General features: G+C 39.8%; 1 protein-coding gene across 2 annotated transcripts in view; it reads right to left on the reverse strand.

The window, feature by feature from the left end:
• UBE3D (ubiquitin protein ligase E3D) overlaps nt 1-14,658 on the reverse strand; it is a 192,063-nt gene that overhangs the window by 85,869 nt on the left and 91,536 nt on the right. The window contains exon 8 of one of the 2 annotated variants that reach the window (XM_030199073.1): nt 9,005-9,174. In XM_030199073.1, coding sequence (XP_030054933.1) covers nt 9,005-9,174 — 170 coding nt within the window. Of the gene's footprint in view, nt 1-8,994; nt 9,175-14,658 lie in introns of both variants that reach the window. The other variant, XM_030199074.1, reaches the window with a different exon arrangement.

Raw genomic sequence — 14,658 nt, forward strand, 5'->3', positions numbered from 1 at the left:
ACACATATAAAATGTGATGAATTTGGAACAGACAATTGAAGAAGCACCTGAAAGAGGGACTTTGATTGCCTCATTTGTTTTTCAGCAGGACTTAAACGCAATAATGCGTCTTTACTTTAAATCATCCAACCGGATATTTGCAGGCCAGAAGATCTGGCTCTACCCAGATGTGACTAAATTTACTCAGGAGAAGCGGAAAAGATTTCTTTCTATGAGGTCTAAAGTCGTGGAATTAGGGGGCTCTTTCCTCCTGGCCTACCCTTGCAAATGTATTATCAGATTAAATCAGGTAAAATATGTATATTATATGCCTGATCAACTCCAGACCTTCCTAGATGGTAAATAGCTGCAGAGATATGAAATTAAGGGATGTACGGAACCATAATTACTTTTAAATGCTATTGTAAAAAACTTCACTTATTCCTACCCTCCCTTTCTTAGTTAGAGGTCTAATGAAGCCAATTGATGTTTTTCTATTGATGTGGTAATTTCTTCTTTGTTTATTAAGTAATTACTGTCTGTATTACACTATGCAGTGCTGGTATCTCTGTAAAGTATATAAAATCAATAAAAATTATATGAACAAAATGTGATGAATTGCCATCATGTTGGTGTCTCAGGGTTAATCCAGCTGCTGATGGGCTCTTTCTATATTTTGTTACAAGAGTACAACTTGCCCTAGCATGTGTGTGATGTAATGGTACGGGAACGATTCTTCCAGCTAGTTTTCCCCTAAGAATGGCTAGGGGAGCTGAAGTTATAAACTGAAGTGTTTTGAAGAAGAAACTACTTCCTTTTTTGCCAAGTCTTCAAGAGGGAACATAGGGCTCCTGAGGTTGCTGGGGTCCTGTGAGCTGGGCCAATGAAAAAGAGAAGAATTTTATTGCTTTTTTTTTTCTTTGTCCTGAACAAAGTTAAGGATTGTCCTGGGATGACTATGGCAAGTGGTGGAATATACTGTGGAAGAAGATGCATAGCTTAATTATGGTGTGCTTGGAGTAAAAAAGCCCAAGATTGGCAGAAAACTTGAGGCTAGAGAAGTGGATGGAGATTTTTGGAGATTCCTACTACTACTACTTATCATTTCTAAAGCACTACTAATCTGCACCCTTCTCCTCCACTGCTAACTCCAGACTCCGTTCCTTTTATCTTGCTGCACCATATGCCTGGAATAGACTTCCTGAGTCGGTACGTCAAGCTCCATCTCTGGCCGTCTTCAAATCTAAGCTAAAAGCCCACCGTTTTGATGCTGCTTTTAACTCCTAACCCTTATTCACTTGTTCAGAACCCTTATTTTATCATCCTCACTTTAATATTCCCTTATCTCTTGTCTGTCCTAATTAGATTGTAAGCTCTGTCGAGCAGGGACTGTCTCTTCATGTTCAAGTGTACAGCGCTGTGTACGTCTAGTAGCGCTTTAGAAATGATAAGTAGGAGTAGTAGTAAGTTAACACTTCAATATAACATTTCTTATCACTGCACAAATACATGACGTTTGTTATTACAAATTAATATTCTATATATTGAGTCCAAATGTTATAAGAAATCCTTTCTGTGCTGAAAAGCTTCTCATGTTGCAATCATTATGATGTATATCAACCAAAGTTATTATGTAGACGTTTTTTTTTTTTTTTAAGGAATGTTATAGCTGTTTTCCTTTTGTCAACACTGTGCTGACTCCTCGAGTCACTTTTCAAACTCTCCTTCGGTACCTCAGTGATGTTCTTCCATTGTCATATTCAAATTGCAAACTTAACTTCCATTGCTGTGAGCTTTCTTCTCTTGAACTAAAACGTAGTCGTCAAACCCAACATAATCAATGCGTTTCACTTTTCCACGTCTTCAGGGGTTTAACTAAATATAAACAGACACATAGATCATAGAAGAAACCTGCTTCCTTTCCATCCTAATTACTTCTACCACTTTTACCCTATTATTACACAATTTTGTACCTTATTAAGTGATTCAGGCTGCTTCCACAGGATGGGATTCCTGCAGGTGCCTGGAGCAATGGTGCCACTGCTACTAAACACCGACGAATGCGCTATCCTTAAACTTGGCAGTGTGGCTACGTCATCCGACCAGAACGCTGAACTCATATCCCCATCCACTCCACCTCTTTATTAAGCCCTGCTGGAGTCACTGTACGCCACTCAAATATCAACTGTTGTTCCTTAAGCATCATTTTCTGTAAGATGTTTCCCCCATTAATTACTTCAAACTGGACCAAAACCAGAAATCTAAGATCAGTTATGAAATGATTGTGAGATATCCAATGCTCTACCAACGGAGTGTCTGTTTTTGATAATCGAATATTGCTCAGATGTTGTGCAAGACGGTGCTTCACTTTTTTTAACCGTCTGCCCTATGTACCACAATCCGCACGGCCATATAATGCCATAAATTACCATACTGGAATTGCAATCAGTTTTAGATTTCAATAATTTTTTTTTATTTTTTTATCTGATTGGGTATGTAAACCCAACTAGTTACCAATGCATACTGACAATATACACAACCAGTACATCTGGTGTGACCTCCCTCCAGGGGTTGATGTGTCTCCCTACTAATCTCTCTCCAATGTTTTCCCCCTAGTATATGCATACCGTGGCATATTTTCAAACCCTCCATGAATTCCCAAAATGGACCAATGTTTACTAATTATATTTCTTATCTTGAGAGAGCATGGACCGTAAGGTAAAACACAAGTTAATCTGTTTTCCTCAACTTTTTTTATTATTCTCAGGAGAGAACAACCATATTTTCTGTGCATTGTATGCTCTTTTGAACACCTTATCAATTACTCTTCTAGGATATGTAGGGCATTAGCTACTAGAGGTACTTATATCAGATATCATTACCAGATAGCAATGAAATGAACTCGTGTCCAGGGGGTACCTCTTATAACCCTAATGACATGCTAGCTTAGCTGTGCAAATAAACCAAAACCATGCCACAGATGAAATATATTAGAGTTTATTATGTAAAGAAAAAAATATATATATAAATAGTTCTGGAGCAAAGTGCCAACCAAAATACAAAAATAACTTGCTATACAAATAGATTATCACCAAAATAGATTACCATCTGATTATCCTAATGCACTAACTAAGGAGTGATTACACAACCCAGTACAATCATGAGTTCCTAATGATTGTTATAACAACTTATCACACGTCTTATACAAAATACAGTTATCAGCTGAATATACAGACCAAAAGTCCTGCCGTAAACCTATCTGTTTCAGACAACTAAGGACTAAGTTTCCCCGACTATAGGTAATAAATCCAGTATCTCACCTTGCCGCCTGACAGACTCCCAATGGTGGAGAAGCAGATTTTTCCTCTGACTCGTGCTGAAGTCTCAGTGAGTCTCAGTCTAGAAATAGGTCCAAGAGATGTTTCTCTGAATGTAGATTACACAGTCTTAGATAAGTCCTGAGGTTATAGCTGAGCAGACACTGTGAGTTTGTTACGATGCACGTAGTTCACTGGTGTTAGGAAAATCAGTCTCTGGCTCTTCCGAGCATTCTGTTCAACTGCAAATCTTCTGGTGTCTCTCTCTTCTGGGCTTCTTCCAACTTCTCCACTTTCTTCAGTCCAAACCTTTGGTATCCAAGCGTCAGATGACACCTGTGGACCAATCACATACGATCGCCTAATATCCAGCCAGCTGCATGGTCAAGGACAGAGCCTTTGTTATAGATGGTATGCAAACTCCCTGCCCGGCTATACTCCTCAAATGTTCCCAGGAGATAACGGCTAGTTTGCACCAAAGTATATGTCCTTGGATGAAGTAATCTTGAAATGCTTAGCAGTAATTGGTCTCAATGCTTAGCAGTAATTGGTCTCAATGCTCAGCAGTAATTGGTCTCAATGCTCAGCAGTAATTGGTCTTGGCATTCTGATAGTTACAGATGTATTCAGGCACAGGCTGTAGAATCCATATTGTTATAAGAATGGTTCAGGCTTGTATAGGCCCAGACCAGCAAAGGTGAGATCTCAGGTAAATACCCCTACAGGTATCCCCTCTGTTGGAAGTGTCTTTCCATATCCTTCGCTTGTGATACAAAATCTTGTTTATCCGAACATAACCGACAAATTTGAAGATAGTAGACAAATAATAAGAAGTATTGTGATTCAATGCATTATGCATCAACACAAGAATTTTTTAAAAATTCTTTGTTCAATTGCTAACCAATGCAGTTCCTTCAAAACCGGGCTAATATGTTGGAAACATGTCATCCCAGTTATTAAGTGAGCAGACGTGGTTTGTACAATTTGCAAAGATCTAATACTCAATTGAGGGAGACCAAGATAGAGAGGCCCTTTTACTAAGAGGCGGTAAGGCCAACACAGGCTTACTGCTCGCTGTTCCGGAACTACCAACAGGCTACCGCATCATTTCCAGAGCTACAATAATATTTTCTATTTTTGTAACACCAGTGTTTACCTAGTGGTAAGGGCTCTCCCCCCTCCCCCGAAATGGCCATGCGCAAGCCCTCTTTTACCAGAACTTAGTAAAAGGATCCAAAAGTGAGTTACAATAGTCCAGTTTTGAAAAGCTCTTACACTGTATTGCTGTTCTAAAATCTCCACAGGGATCACAGACTACAACTTAGACAGTAAATGGAGCTTAAAAAAAAGGAAGATTTCACCTCAGCACAAATTTGCAAATTAAAAGTCAATTCCGCATTGATAATTACTCCCAATCTCTGAATTTGATCCACAATTTTTACATCCTGGCTACCTTTCATAATCTCATCAGGTACTGCCATGTAGAGAGCTACCACGAACTACCATCCTCAGTTTCTAGTTTAAAAGCTGCTCTATCTCCTTTTTAAACATTGATGCCAGAAGTTTAGTACCTCCCTGGTTAAAGATGGAACCCATCAGGAAAAAGTTCCCCCTTCCCCAGAATACTGCCTAGTTCCTAATAAAGCTGAAACCCTCCTCTGTACACCATCGTCTGATCCATACTGTGATAAGTAAGAGGGTGTCCTATAGGGTGTAGGCCACTAGAGGGCGCTAGAAGAAGGGGGAAGGTCGCTAGGACCGGGGAGAGCCCTGGGAGGCCCACAGGTGCAGGAGATTATGGGCTGGGTCCTGGGTGGCTAATTAACCACTTTATACCCCACCTGAGTTGTGAAAGGAGGGAAGTGAGCTAGCAGCAGAAGAAGAGAGAGCCCCTGAAAGATACTGGCTAACCTGATGGACTTGGGGGTGGACTGGGTGTCCAAAGGAGATCAGCAGGCTGAAAGTCCTGGGGTAAGAAGTCCCTAAAGCATTAGAGTTTGACTGTGTGTCTAGAACTGTGTGTTCAAAGAGGGACTGTGTGTCCAAGATGAAAAGACTGTGTGTCTAGAACTGTGTGTTCAAAGAGGGACTGTGTGTCCAAGAAGAAAAGACTGTGTGTCTAGAACTGTGTGTTCAAAGAGGGACTGTGTGTCCGAAGTACTAAGAGAAGCAGGCTGCAAAGCCTGGGGTTGAGAGTCCTCAAAGTATTGGTATAGTACTGAGCCCATCTGTGTGGGGAGGCTCAATGTGAAGATCTATGGAAGCATAAAGTGTTGGGCTAGAAGACGTGTGCCCAGGGGCTGGAATAAAGAGTTGCCTGAGATATATGCAGTTGGTGAGACCTGCTTAATTTGCTGAGTGGAAACCAGATCACCCTGAGTGCGAAGGGGTAGCACACTAATCTGCATATGATTTGCATATTGAGAACCAGGTCACCCTGAGTGAGAAGGGGGATATCACAATACATTGAGACTACGGAGCTCTGCTTGCCTCTTGGGACCTGTTACAGAGTATAAAAAATTCCAGCTTGTAGCCCTCTCTGAAATTTCTAGGACCCATTGGTCTGACATAATTATGGTCCACTCGTTGTGGAACCTTGACAGTCATCCCCCTATGAACTTATGTGAGGAGTGAACCGTGTGCCCATCATTGGAAAGAACAGGATACGTTGGAAGATCTGGGGTCAGAAGAGGATTTTGTTCTGTCACCTCGAAAAAACTGCTGCCTTGGCTGAAAGTGAGATCTTGAAACGGCAGAAGACACATACCTATCCTGTCTATACATTTTTATGTCCTAATACAGAAAATGAGACTGAGAGGCCTGACAGAACCCCTTGGGTTTGTCTTCTGGCAAACACTGAGAATCAGGGAAGGGGGAGGGAAGGAGGGGAGAGGGGAGAGGGGGGAAGAGGGAGGGGTGGAGGGGGGTGGATAGAGGATGGGGGAAGTTTTGGGCTATTGGGGGGGGGGGGGAAGTTTTGTATGTTATTTGCAGATATTCTGTATAATGTATTGGTGGTAATACTTGGGGAGACAAGTGCTCCTGGTTGTAGTTGACGTAGATTATCAATAAAAACTTATAAATAAATAAAAAAAGAAATTATAAATAAAATTTAGATTGTAAGCCTTCCAGGGACAGGTTAATACCTAACATATCTGAAATTAACTCATCTTGAGCTACTACTGAAAAAGTTGTGAGTTAAATCTAAACAAATAAATCATCAGAGAAGCAGGACTGTATAAAGAAAGCCAAAGTGTGAAAACTGGTAAAAGATTCACTAACAACATTCACTGTGTTGATGATACCATGTGACTGGTTGAAGGTAAAGATGATCTGAAACATCTGATTAGCAAGATCAAGGAGCATAAGGCTCCTTTTACTAAGCTGTGTTAGGCACTAGCATGAGCCCAACACAGCAAAAAATGAAGCACTACAGGACAAACTCAAGCATCCTGTACTAACATTGAAATTGGCAAGTGCTAACTGCACGCTAAAAAAGTTTCTAATTTTTTTAAATAAAATGGATGGTGGTAAGTGCTCACATGGTAATTTTTAAAAAATGGTTGCGTACTAATGGCAAAACAAGTCAAAAGTAAATCTGAACTCAATTCCAAAGGATCATCAGAAAGTAAGCACACACACCTAAACAGAGCGACTTACAATAATGACATAAATAAGGTTATGCCTCCATTCCCCATCGGTCCAGAAAATGGAAATTTTAAATATTTATTATACACAAAACTTCCCAAATATCTTTTTGTCAATTATTTTCTTTTTATCAAATTCTCTTTTATACAAAAGTAGTGAAACTTAGCTTAGTTGATCTGAAGCGTGTCAAGCTCAATAGAGCTTTCTTTTATTATTCATGCCATCATATGCCCTTGTTTAAAAGTATATATCGGCAGGACAACTAGACCTGTGAAGATTCGTCTCACTGAGCACAAATCCCACATTAAAAACAAACAGATTCCTGCTCCCCTTATATTGTACTGGTTGCAAGAAAAACACTTTATTACAGATATAAAATGGTGCGTTATTGCCTCTCTTTCTCATGGGTGGGAGGGTGGTAATTAGGAGCGCAGGTTAAACTATATTTATTTATTATATTTGTATCCCGCACTTTCCCACTAAAAGCAGGCTCAATGCGGCTTACATAGTAATAGGTAACACAGAATTTTGTTATGTAAAGTAGGAAATTAAGTATCTACTATAATAAAACTCACCCTCAACATTCTGAAGACAACGTTCTGAAGTCACTCAGTCACTCCCTAAAGGGTTCGTCAGTTCATGGTGGTGAAGCCACAACACTGACCATGTCTCTCTGCCCCGCCCTCGCATGACGGACCAATCAGAAAAAACACCCTCAACGTTCTGAAACACAAAGGAGCATCACAAAACCGTTCCCAGGCAATGCTAGGCGATGTAAGACGGACCTATCAGAGGAAACTACGTGGCAATAAGGGAGGAGCATTCACCAGCAGAACAACTCATTATCTGTGCAGCATGGAGAGCACAGAACCACCGCTTGAACGAGAGAAGAATATTCCTGCTGTGGGTATGTGCAAAAATAGGCCGGGGGGGGGGGGGGGGGGAGAGAAAAAGCCACACACCAATCCATCCCACTTTGCCAGCACAGCACATCCCCCAACCCCCCAAGCAAAAAACAAAACAAAAACACACATCAACAACCTGCACACACACCCCACCCTCACACACTCACAAAATAACTCTGTGACACATACACACACAAAAAAAGCCACATGCTAGCGCCCGTTTCATTGGTTTCGGAAACGGGCCTTTTTTTACTAGTAACATAATAAAAGTATGGATGGGTAGGTAGAGACAGGTGATAGAGAGAGGAGGGTAAGGTGGGAGATAGAGTCTGGGTCAATGTCGTTTTCTCTTCATTATATGTAAGGTAGATGGAACAGTGTTAGATATTTGAATTATCTACAATGTCTCCTGGGGGACTTAATGAAGAACTGGATTGGATGTCGCTAGTTTGAATCTGATTGGTTGGGAATCCTTTATATATAATGTCAGATGCTGCCACCATCTTTAGTGAGTTATATCAATATAGAAGTGAGATGTGCCAGGAAGTAACTCGAGAAATTGTATGTTGTGAGGACCATTTCTGATTGTATTTTGGACTTTTTATATTGCAAGATTATGCTAATTCATTTTATTTCTTATCTGCAGTTTATGCTTTCCTGATGCCGCTTGATGCAAAACATGGCGCTATGTCAAGAGGTTCTACTGGACTTGATTTGCTTCAGACTGACTAAGCTAAGAACGTTCCTGGCAGAAAGGCTATGAAGGACCTAGACAAGATGTTTTGGAATTTGTGTTTTTTTTATTTATTTATTTATTTATTTATTTATTTATTTATTGCATTTGTATCCCACATTTTCCCACCTCTTTGCAGGCTCAACGTGGCTTACAATACATCATGAATAGTGGAAATATATAATAAAATAGACAGTTGGTATTATGGAAGGATCTTGGGTAACATGATAATGAAAAAGCATGATATTAGTATAACAAGCAAATATTATAAGCTGCAGTGGTTATTAACTTCAGTGCCAATGGTTTGCTTGCTTGCTTCATATAAATTATTACCTTGAATATCAAATATTATTATTTAATACAAGAAAAGAACTTAACATCATATGATGTTCTTCAGTATATATCAACATACTTAGACTTACTCCTTGTTGCAGAATTTAGTGCAGGGGTGGTAAAGAATTTTGATAGCATTATTGGCTTCTAAAGATCTGGGCTTAGATGTTGAGCTGTTCTCAAACAAAGTAAAATCACTGCCACTGGATGATTTTCTAGTAGATTCCACTAACAAAGTGTCAGAGTTCAAAAGCCAGAGCTGTGGAAGAAAAAGTCAGTTTAAGACAAGTGTAAACATGTAAAAAAAATTGTTACATTATTCTTTCAAAACAGGTATAATATATAACCAGAGAGCCATAAGCAAACTGAACAAGAAAAAAAACTCATTAAAGTTATGGGAAAACTAGAGATTTATTTCCGTCCATATCCTAGAGCACTTTCCTGCATGTATTGGCTTTATGGCTATTATTCTCCACCCTGGTTCCTAAGAGCTGAGGGTCTTAATCATTTATTTAACTTCAGCTGCAGCCTGATTAAATATACATTCCAGAAAATTTTATAGATAATTTCAGTAATATAGAAGTAGTATGGTTGCTGTGCTAATCTACTTGAATGCACAGAAATAAAAGTCATTAAAAATATAACATAATGCCAGTAAAAATATAATGTAATGCAAGTAAAAAGGAAGACAGCCAGAAGTCTCAATTACTGGTCAGTGACTAAAGCCAGCTTTTACTGAATTGTAGGCTACCTGGACCAAAAACACATGGCTTCTGTTCGAATAGATTTCTAGACTTGTTATGCTACAGTGAGTGAGAATGCTACCATGAAAGAAGACATAGTGCTTTGCTTACAAGTGCTAATCCTGTGGAAATGCAAGTGTCTGGAGTTCCACAGCTGTAGCATCCTTGAAAAAACTATGTTTCAACTAATAAGATTTGAACTGATAAACAGGTTATCTCGCCTAATTCTGTTGTACACCTGATTGGACAATAAAGAATGGCTTCTGATTTGCCCATTTAGTATGAGTGAACTCTGGTACAGAATCCTAACATCTTCAGGGACCGTCTCTTCATGTTCAAGAGTACAGCGCTGTGTACATCTAGTAGCGCTATAGAAATGATAAGTAGTATATACAAAACTGATAAGGCTGGAGAAATGTTTCAAAAGGACTGCTAGAAAACACAGTTACTTAACTGATAAAAGGTATTCTTGGAGGACAGCAGGAAAAATAAACATATATGGAAACAATCAACAGAAAGGGAAGAAAGGAAACAACAGAACTAGACATCAGGAAAATAGGCAACTAATAAAAATTAACACATCTACGCCTCGAACCGAACCTTACCATTCAATCCAAATGGGATACGTAAACGCCAGATCGGTAGTAAACAAAACAGAGACTATAACAGACTGGATCACAGTAGACAACCTCGACATCCTATTCATCACCGAAACCTGGATCCACGACCTTAAAGACCCTATAATCTTAGAATTATGCCCCCCCAGGATACAAAATTACACACTGGACAAGAAACGGAAAAAGAGGAGGAGGAATAGCCATAATATACAAAGCTGAATTCACTATCACAAACACAGCTGAATCCATACTGCCACAACTTGAAATTGCCTCCGTAAGAATCAATCACCCAAAACTGCAGGAACACCTTAACGCAGTTATACTTTACAGACCACCAGGCAACTGGCAAGACTCCCAAACACACTTCATGGACTTTATTTCGAACACCTGCATCTCTTCCTCAAACCTCATCATAATAGGAGATATTAACCTACACTTGGAAGATGCCACCACAACAAGTACCCAAGATTGTAAAGAGTTCCTACAACTATGGGATCTACAAGGACCAAATACGCAACCAACTCACAAAAAAGGACATACATTAGACATCATAACACACAAATTTGATCACGATGCAAACCTTACATTAATAAATACTAAATGGACACCTATACTATGGTCAGACCATTACAAAGCACATATCACCCTCCAATGGAGAATGACAAACTTACCTAACAAACAAACACGAAAAACTTACACCACAAGAGGAAAAATAGATCCGGTTAAATTCTGGCAACAGATCTACCTTGACAGATGGACAATAAAGGCAGACACAATCCAATTCCTCTCAGAATGGGATAATAGATGTAAATTAATATTAGACAACATCGCCCCAATCCAAACCAGAACCTCGCATAGAAAGAACTCAATACCATGGTTCAACGAAGAACTGAAAAAACTCAAAACACAAGTTAGAAAACTAGAACGTGCGTGGAACAAAAAGAAAGACGATCCCACACTCAACGCTTGGAAACAACTCAGAAGGAAATACAAATATACCATAAGACAAACCAAAAGACAATACTACAAAACTGAAGTCGGACCAAATTACAAAGACACACACAAACTCTTCCAACTCGTGAATAAATTATTAGATACCACTCCAGTCACCAACAACAACAAAGACACACCAGGAGCTGACAACTTGGTGAATTACTTCAAGGAGAAAATCATACAATTACGACTTAAAATACCTGTCAGCCCAATCGAATACACTACACTCCTAGAGTGCCTAGACCCAGACCCTGGAGTCCACCCAGCAGACAGGACCTGGACTGAATTCACTATACTACCAGAAGATCTTATTTCACAAACACTTAAAAGATTCACCAAATCTCACTGCAAATTAGATATGTGCCCAAACAACCTCATGAAGTCAGCCCCTCAACAATTTATAACGGACCTAACAAACCACGTGAACTTTATGCTACAAAACGGACTCTTCCCATGGGAGAAAGGTAACATCTTACGCACCCCCATACCCAAGGATGCAAAGAAAGATGCTAGCGAACTAACGAACTACAGACCAGTAGCATCCATTCCCTTAATTACCAAAATAACAGAAGGTATGGTGACCAAACAACTCACAGAGTATCTAAACAAGTTCTCAATACTACACGATTCCCAGTCAGGATTTCACTCTAATCACAGTACCGAAACCGTACTAGTTACGCTCACGACCAAACTCAAACAACTGATAGCAAACGGCAATAACATACTACTACTACAATTCAACATGTCAAGTGCATTTGACATGGTAGACCACGGAATTTTATTACACATCATCAAATACTTCGGAATCGGAGGCAACGTTCTCAATTGGTTTAAGGGATTCCTAACTACTCGCTCATATCAAGTGACATCAAATTCGACTAAATCAGCTACATGGATACCTGAATGCGGAGTTCCACAGGGATCCCCCCCCCCTCTCACCAACCATATTCAACCTAATGATGACACCCTTGGCTAAACTACTATCGAATCAGAATCTAAACCCACATATATACACTGATGATGTAACGATCTTTATCCCATTCAAACAAGATCTAAGAGAAATCTCCAATGAAATCAACCAAAGCCTACATATTAAGAATTCCTGGGCAGATGCATTTCAATTTAAACTTAATGCAGAAAAAACCCAATGCCTAGTACTCACCTCGCAATACAATAAGAATGAATTTACCACCATCAACACACCTAAACTAAGCCTACCAGTTTCGGACACCCTAAAAATTCTTGGAGTCACCATTGACCGACACCTAACACTTGAGAATCATGCGAAAAACATAACTAAAAAGATGTTTCATTCAATGTGGAAACTAAAAAGAGTCAGACCATTTTTTCCAAGGAATGTCTTCCACAACCTGGTACAATCATTGGTACTCAGTCACCTGGACTTCAGTAACTCACTCTACGCCAGCTGCAAAGAGCAAATACTCAAAAAAACTCCAGACAGCCCAGAACACGGCAGCCAGACTAATATTCGGCAAATCAAAATACGAAAGCGCAAAACCCTTGCGTGAAAAACTACACTGGCTCCCACTCAAACAACGCATCACGTTCAAACTTTGTACCCTAGTCCATAAAATTATCCATGGTAACGCCCCAGCCTACATGTCAGACCTAATAGAACTACCACCCAGAAACGCAAAAAAATCTTCTCGCACATTCCTCAATCTTCATCCTCCCAAGTGTAAAGGCTTGAAATACAAATTAATGCATGCATCTACCTTTTCCTATACAAGCACACAGCTCTGGAACGTGTTACCTCGCAACCTGAAAACGGTCTATGAATTGACCAATTTCCGCAAACTATTGAAAATCTATCTCTTTGACAAAATATATCACAAAGATCAACACGTGTAACTGTACAATCTTTAACATATCCAGAAATGTTCTTTAATGTCTTCTGCTTTAACACTATCATGTATTTCACCACTATGTAACCTAAAACCCTCTATAAAACCAAATGTATATTCTCTTCTATTTCCAGTATCCATGATGAATTGTAAGCCACATTGAGCCTGCAAAGAGGTGGGATAATGTGGGATACAAATGCAATAAATAATAATATAAACCTTCATAGATGGGTGACATCAACCAATGGAGCCCGCATAGGAACATTACTTCAGCACTGAACAATAGAACTTTTGAGGCAACACAACTGCACATATACACCTCTTCCTGCCTGATGCTGTTGCATGGGACATTGGTCCTTTACAAGCTTCATTAGAATACAACTCCATGGTGTGATGGGACGGTTTATGAGGATTTATATCCTGCTGTCCTCTGAGAACACCTCCTATAGGTAAGTGACGTCTGTTTTCTTTGAGAATAAGCAGGATGTTGAAATCTTCACAGATGGCACATTCTAAAAGGGAATAATACAACCAGTGGCTCTGTAACAGGCAAATTGTTTTTGGCGGCAACAAGCCTTATGTTTCATGAGAATGGGATTTATTTTTTAAGGCAGCCTAAAGAATTCTAATCCTTAAATTCTGGAGGACTGACTGGCCAAATGTACTGTTGCATCACAAATCTTGCTCTAAATAATAGTATGAGGTGAATATGTGGAGAGAAGTCCATGCTTCAGTCCTGCAAATCTCTACTATGAAGGCTAATCTCAAGTGATCTACTGACACCGCCATAGCTCTGATGTTATGACCCTCTGGAGTCAGGCCTGCCTAGGAATAAGTGAAAGAAATGCAGTCTGCCAATCAACTGGAAAGTGTGCATTTTCTGACAGCAGCCCCTTCCAGTTAGAGTCTTAAGAAACAAAAATCTGGGAGGACTTTCTATGGGCTTAGTCCGCTCCACAGATTGAAGGCAATCCGGAGTGTGCAGTGAGCTTTCACCTCTGTGAGCATGAGGTCTGGAAAAAATATGTTGGCAGACCTATCAACTGGTTAACAGACACTAACTTGGGAAGAAACTTCAGATGGCTGTGCAGAACCCCTCTACTGTTGAAACATTTTGTGCAAAATGGATCAGTTACTAGAGCCTGAAGCTCACTAACTCTGTCAGCTGAAGTTATCGCCCCCCCAAAATACCTTCCAGATCTTGTACTTCAGCTAACAAGTGACAATTGCTCAAATGGAGCTTTCATCAGTTGAATATGAACAACACTGAGATCCTTATACACTGTAGGTGGCTTGATGGGCGGCTTCAATAGAAAAAAGTCCTGCATAAATCAAACAACTAACACAGTTGCTTTTGAGACCCGACTCTGAAAGATGTAGAAGGCATTCAAGCAGTTTTTGTGCTGGACAGGGAAAAAGGATCTAGTCTTACCATCACACAAGATGACAAACTTCTTCCATCTATCATCACATGATCTCAAGTATAATCGCTTCTAGAAGCTAACAAGACCTGAGAAGCACTATT

Source organism: Microcaecilia unicolor, chromosome 3 (genome assembly GCF_901765095.1).
Source record: "Microcaecilia unicolor chromosome 3, aMicUni1.1, whole genome shotgun sequence".
NCBI classification, from domain to species: Eukaryota; Metazoa; Chordata; class Amphibia; order Gymnophiona; family Siphonopidae; genus Microcaecilia; species Microcaecilia unicolor.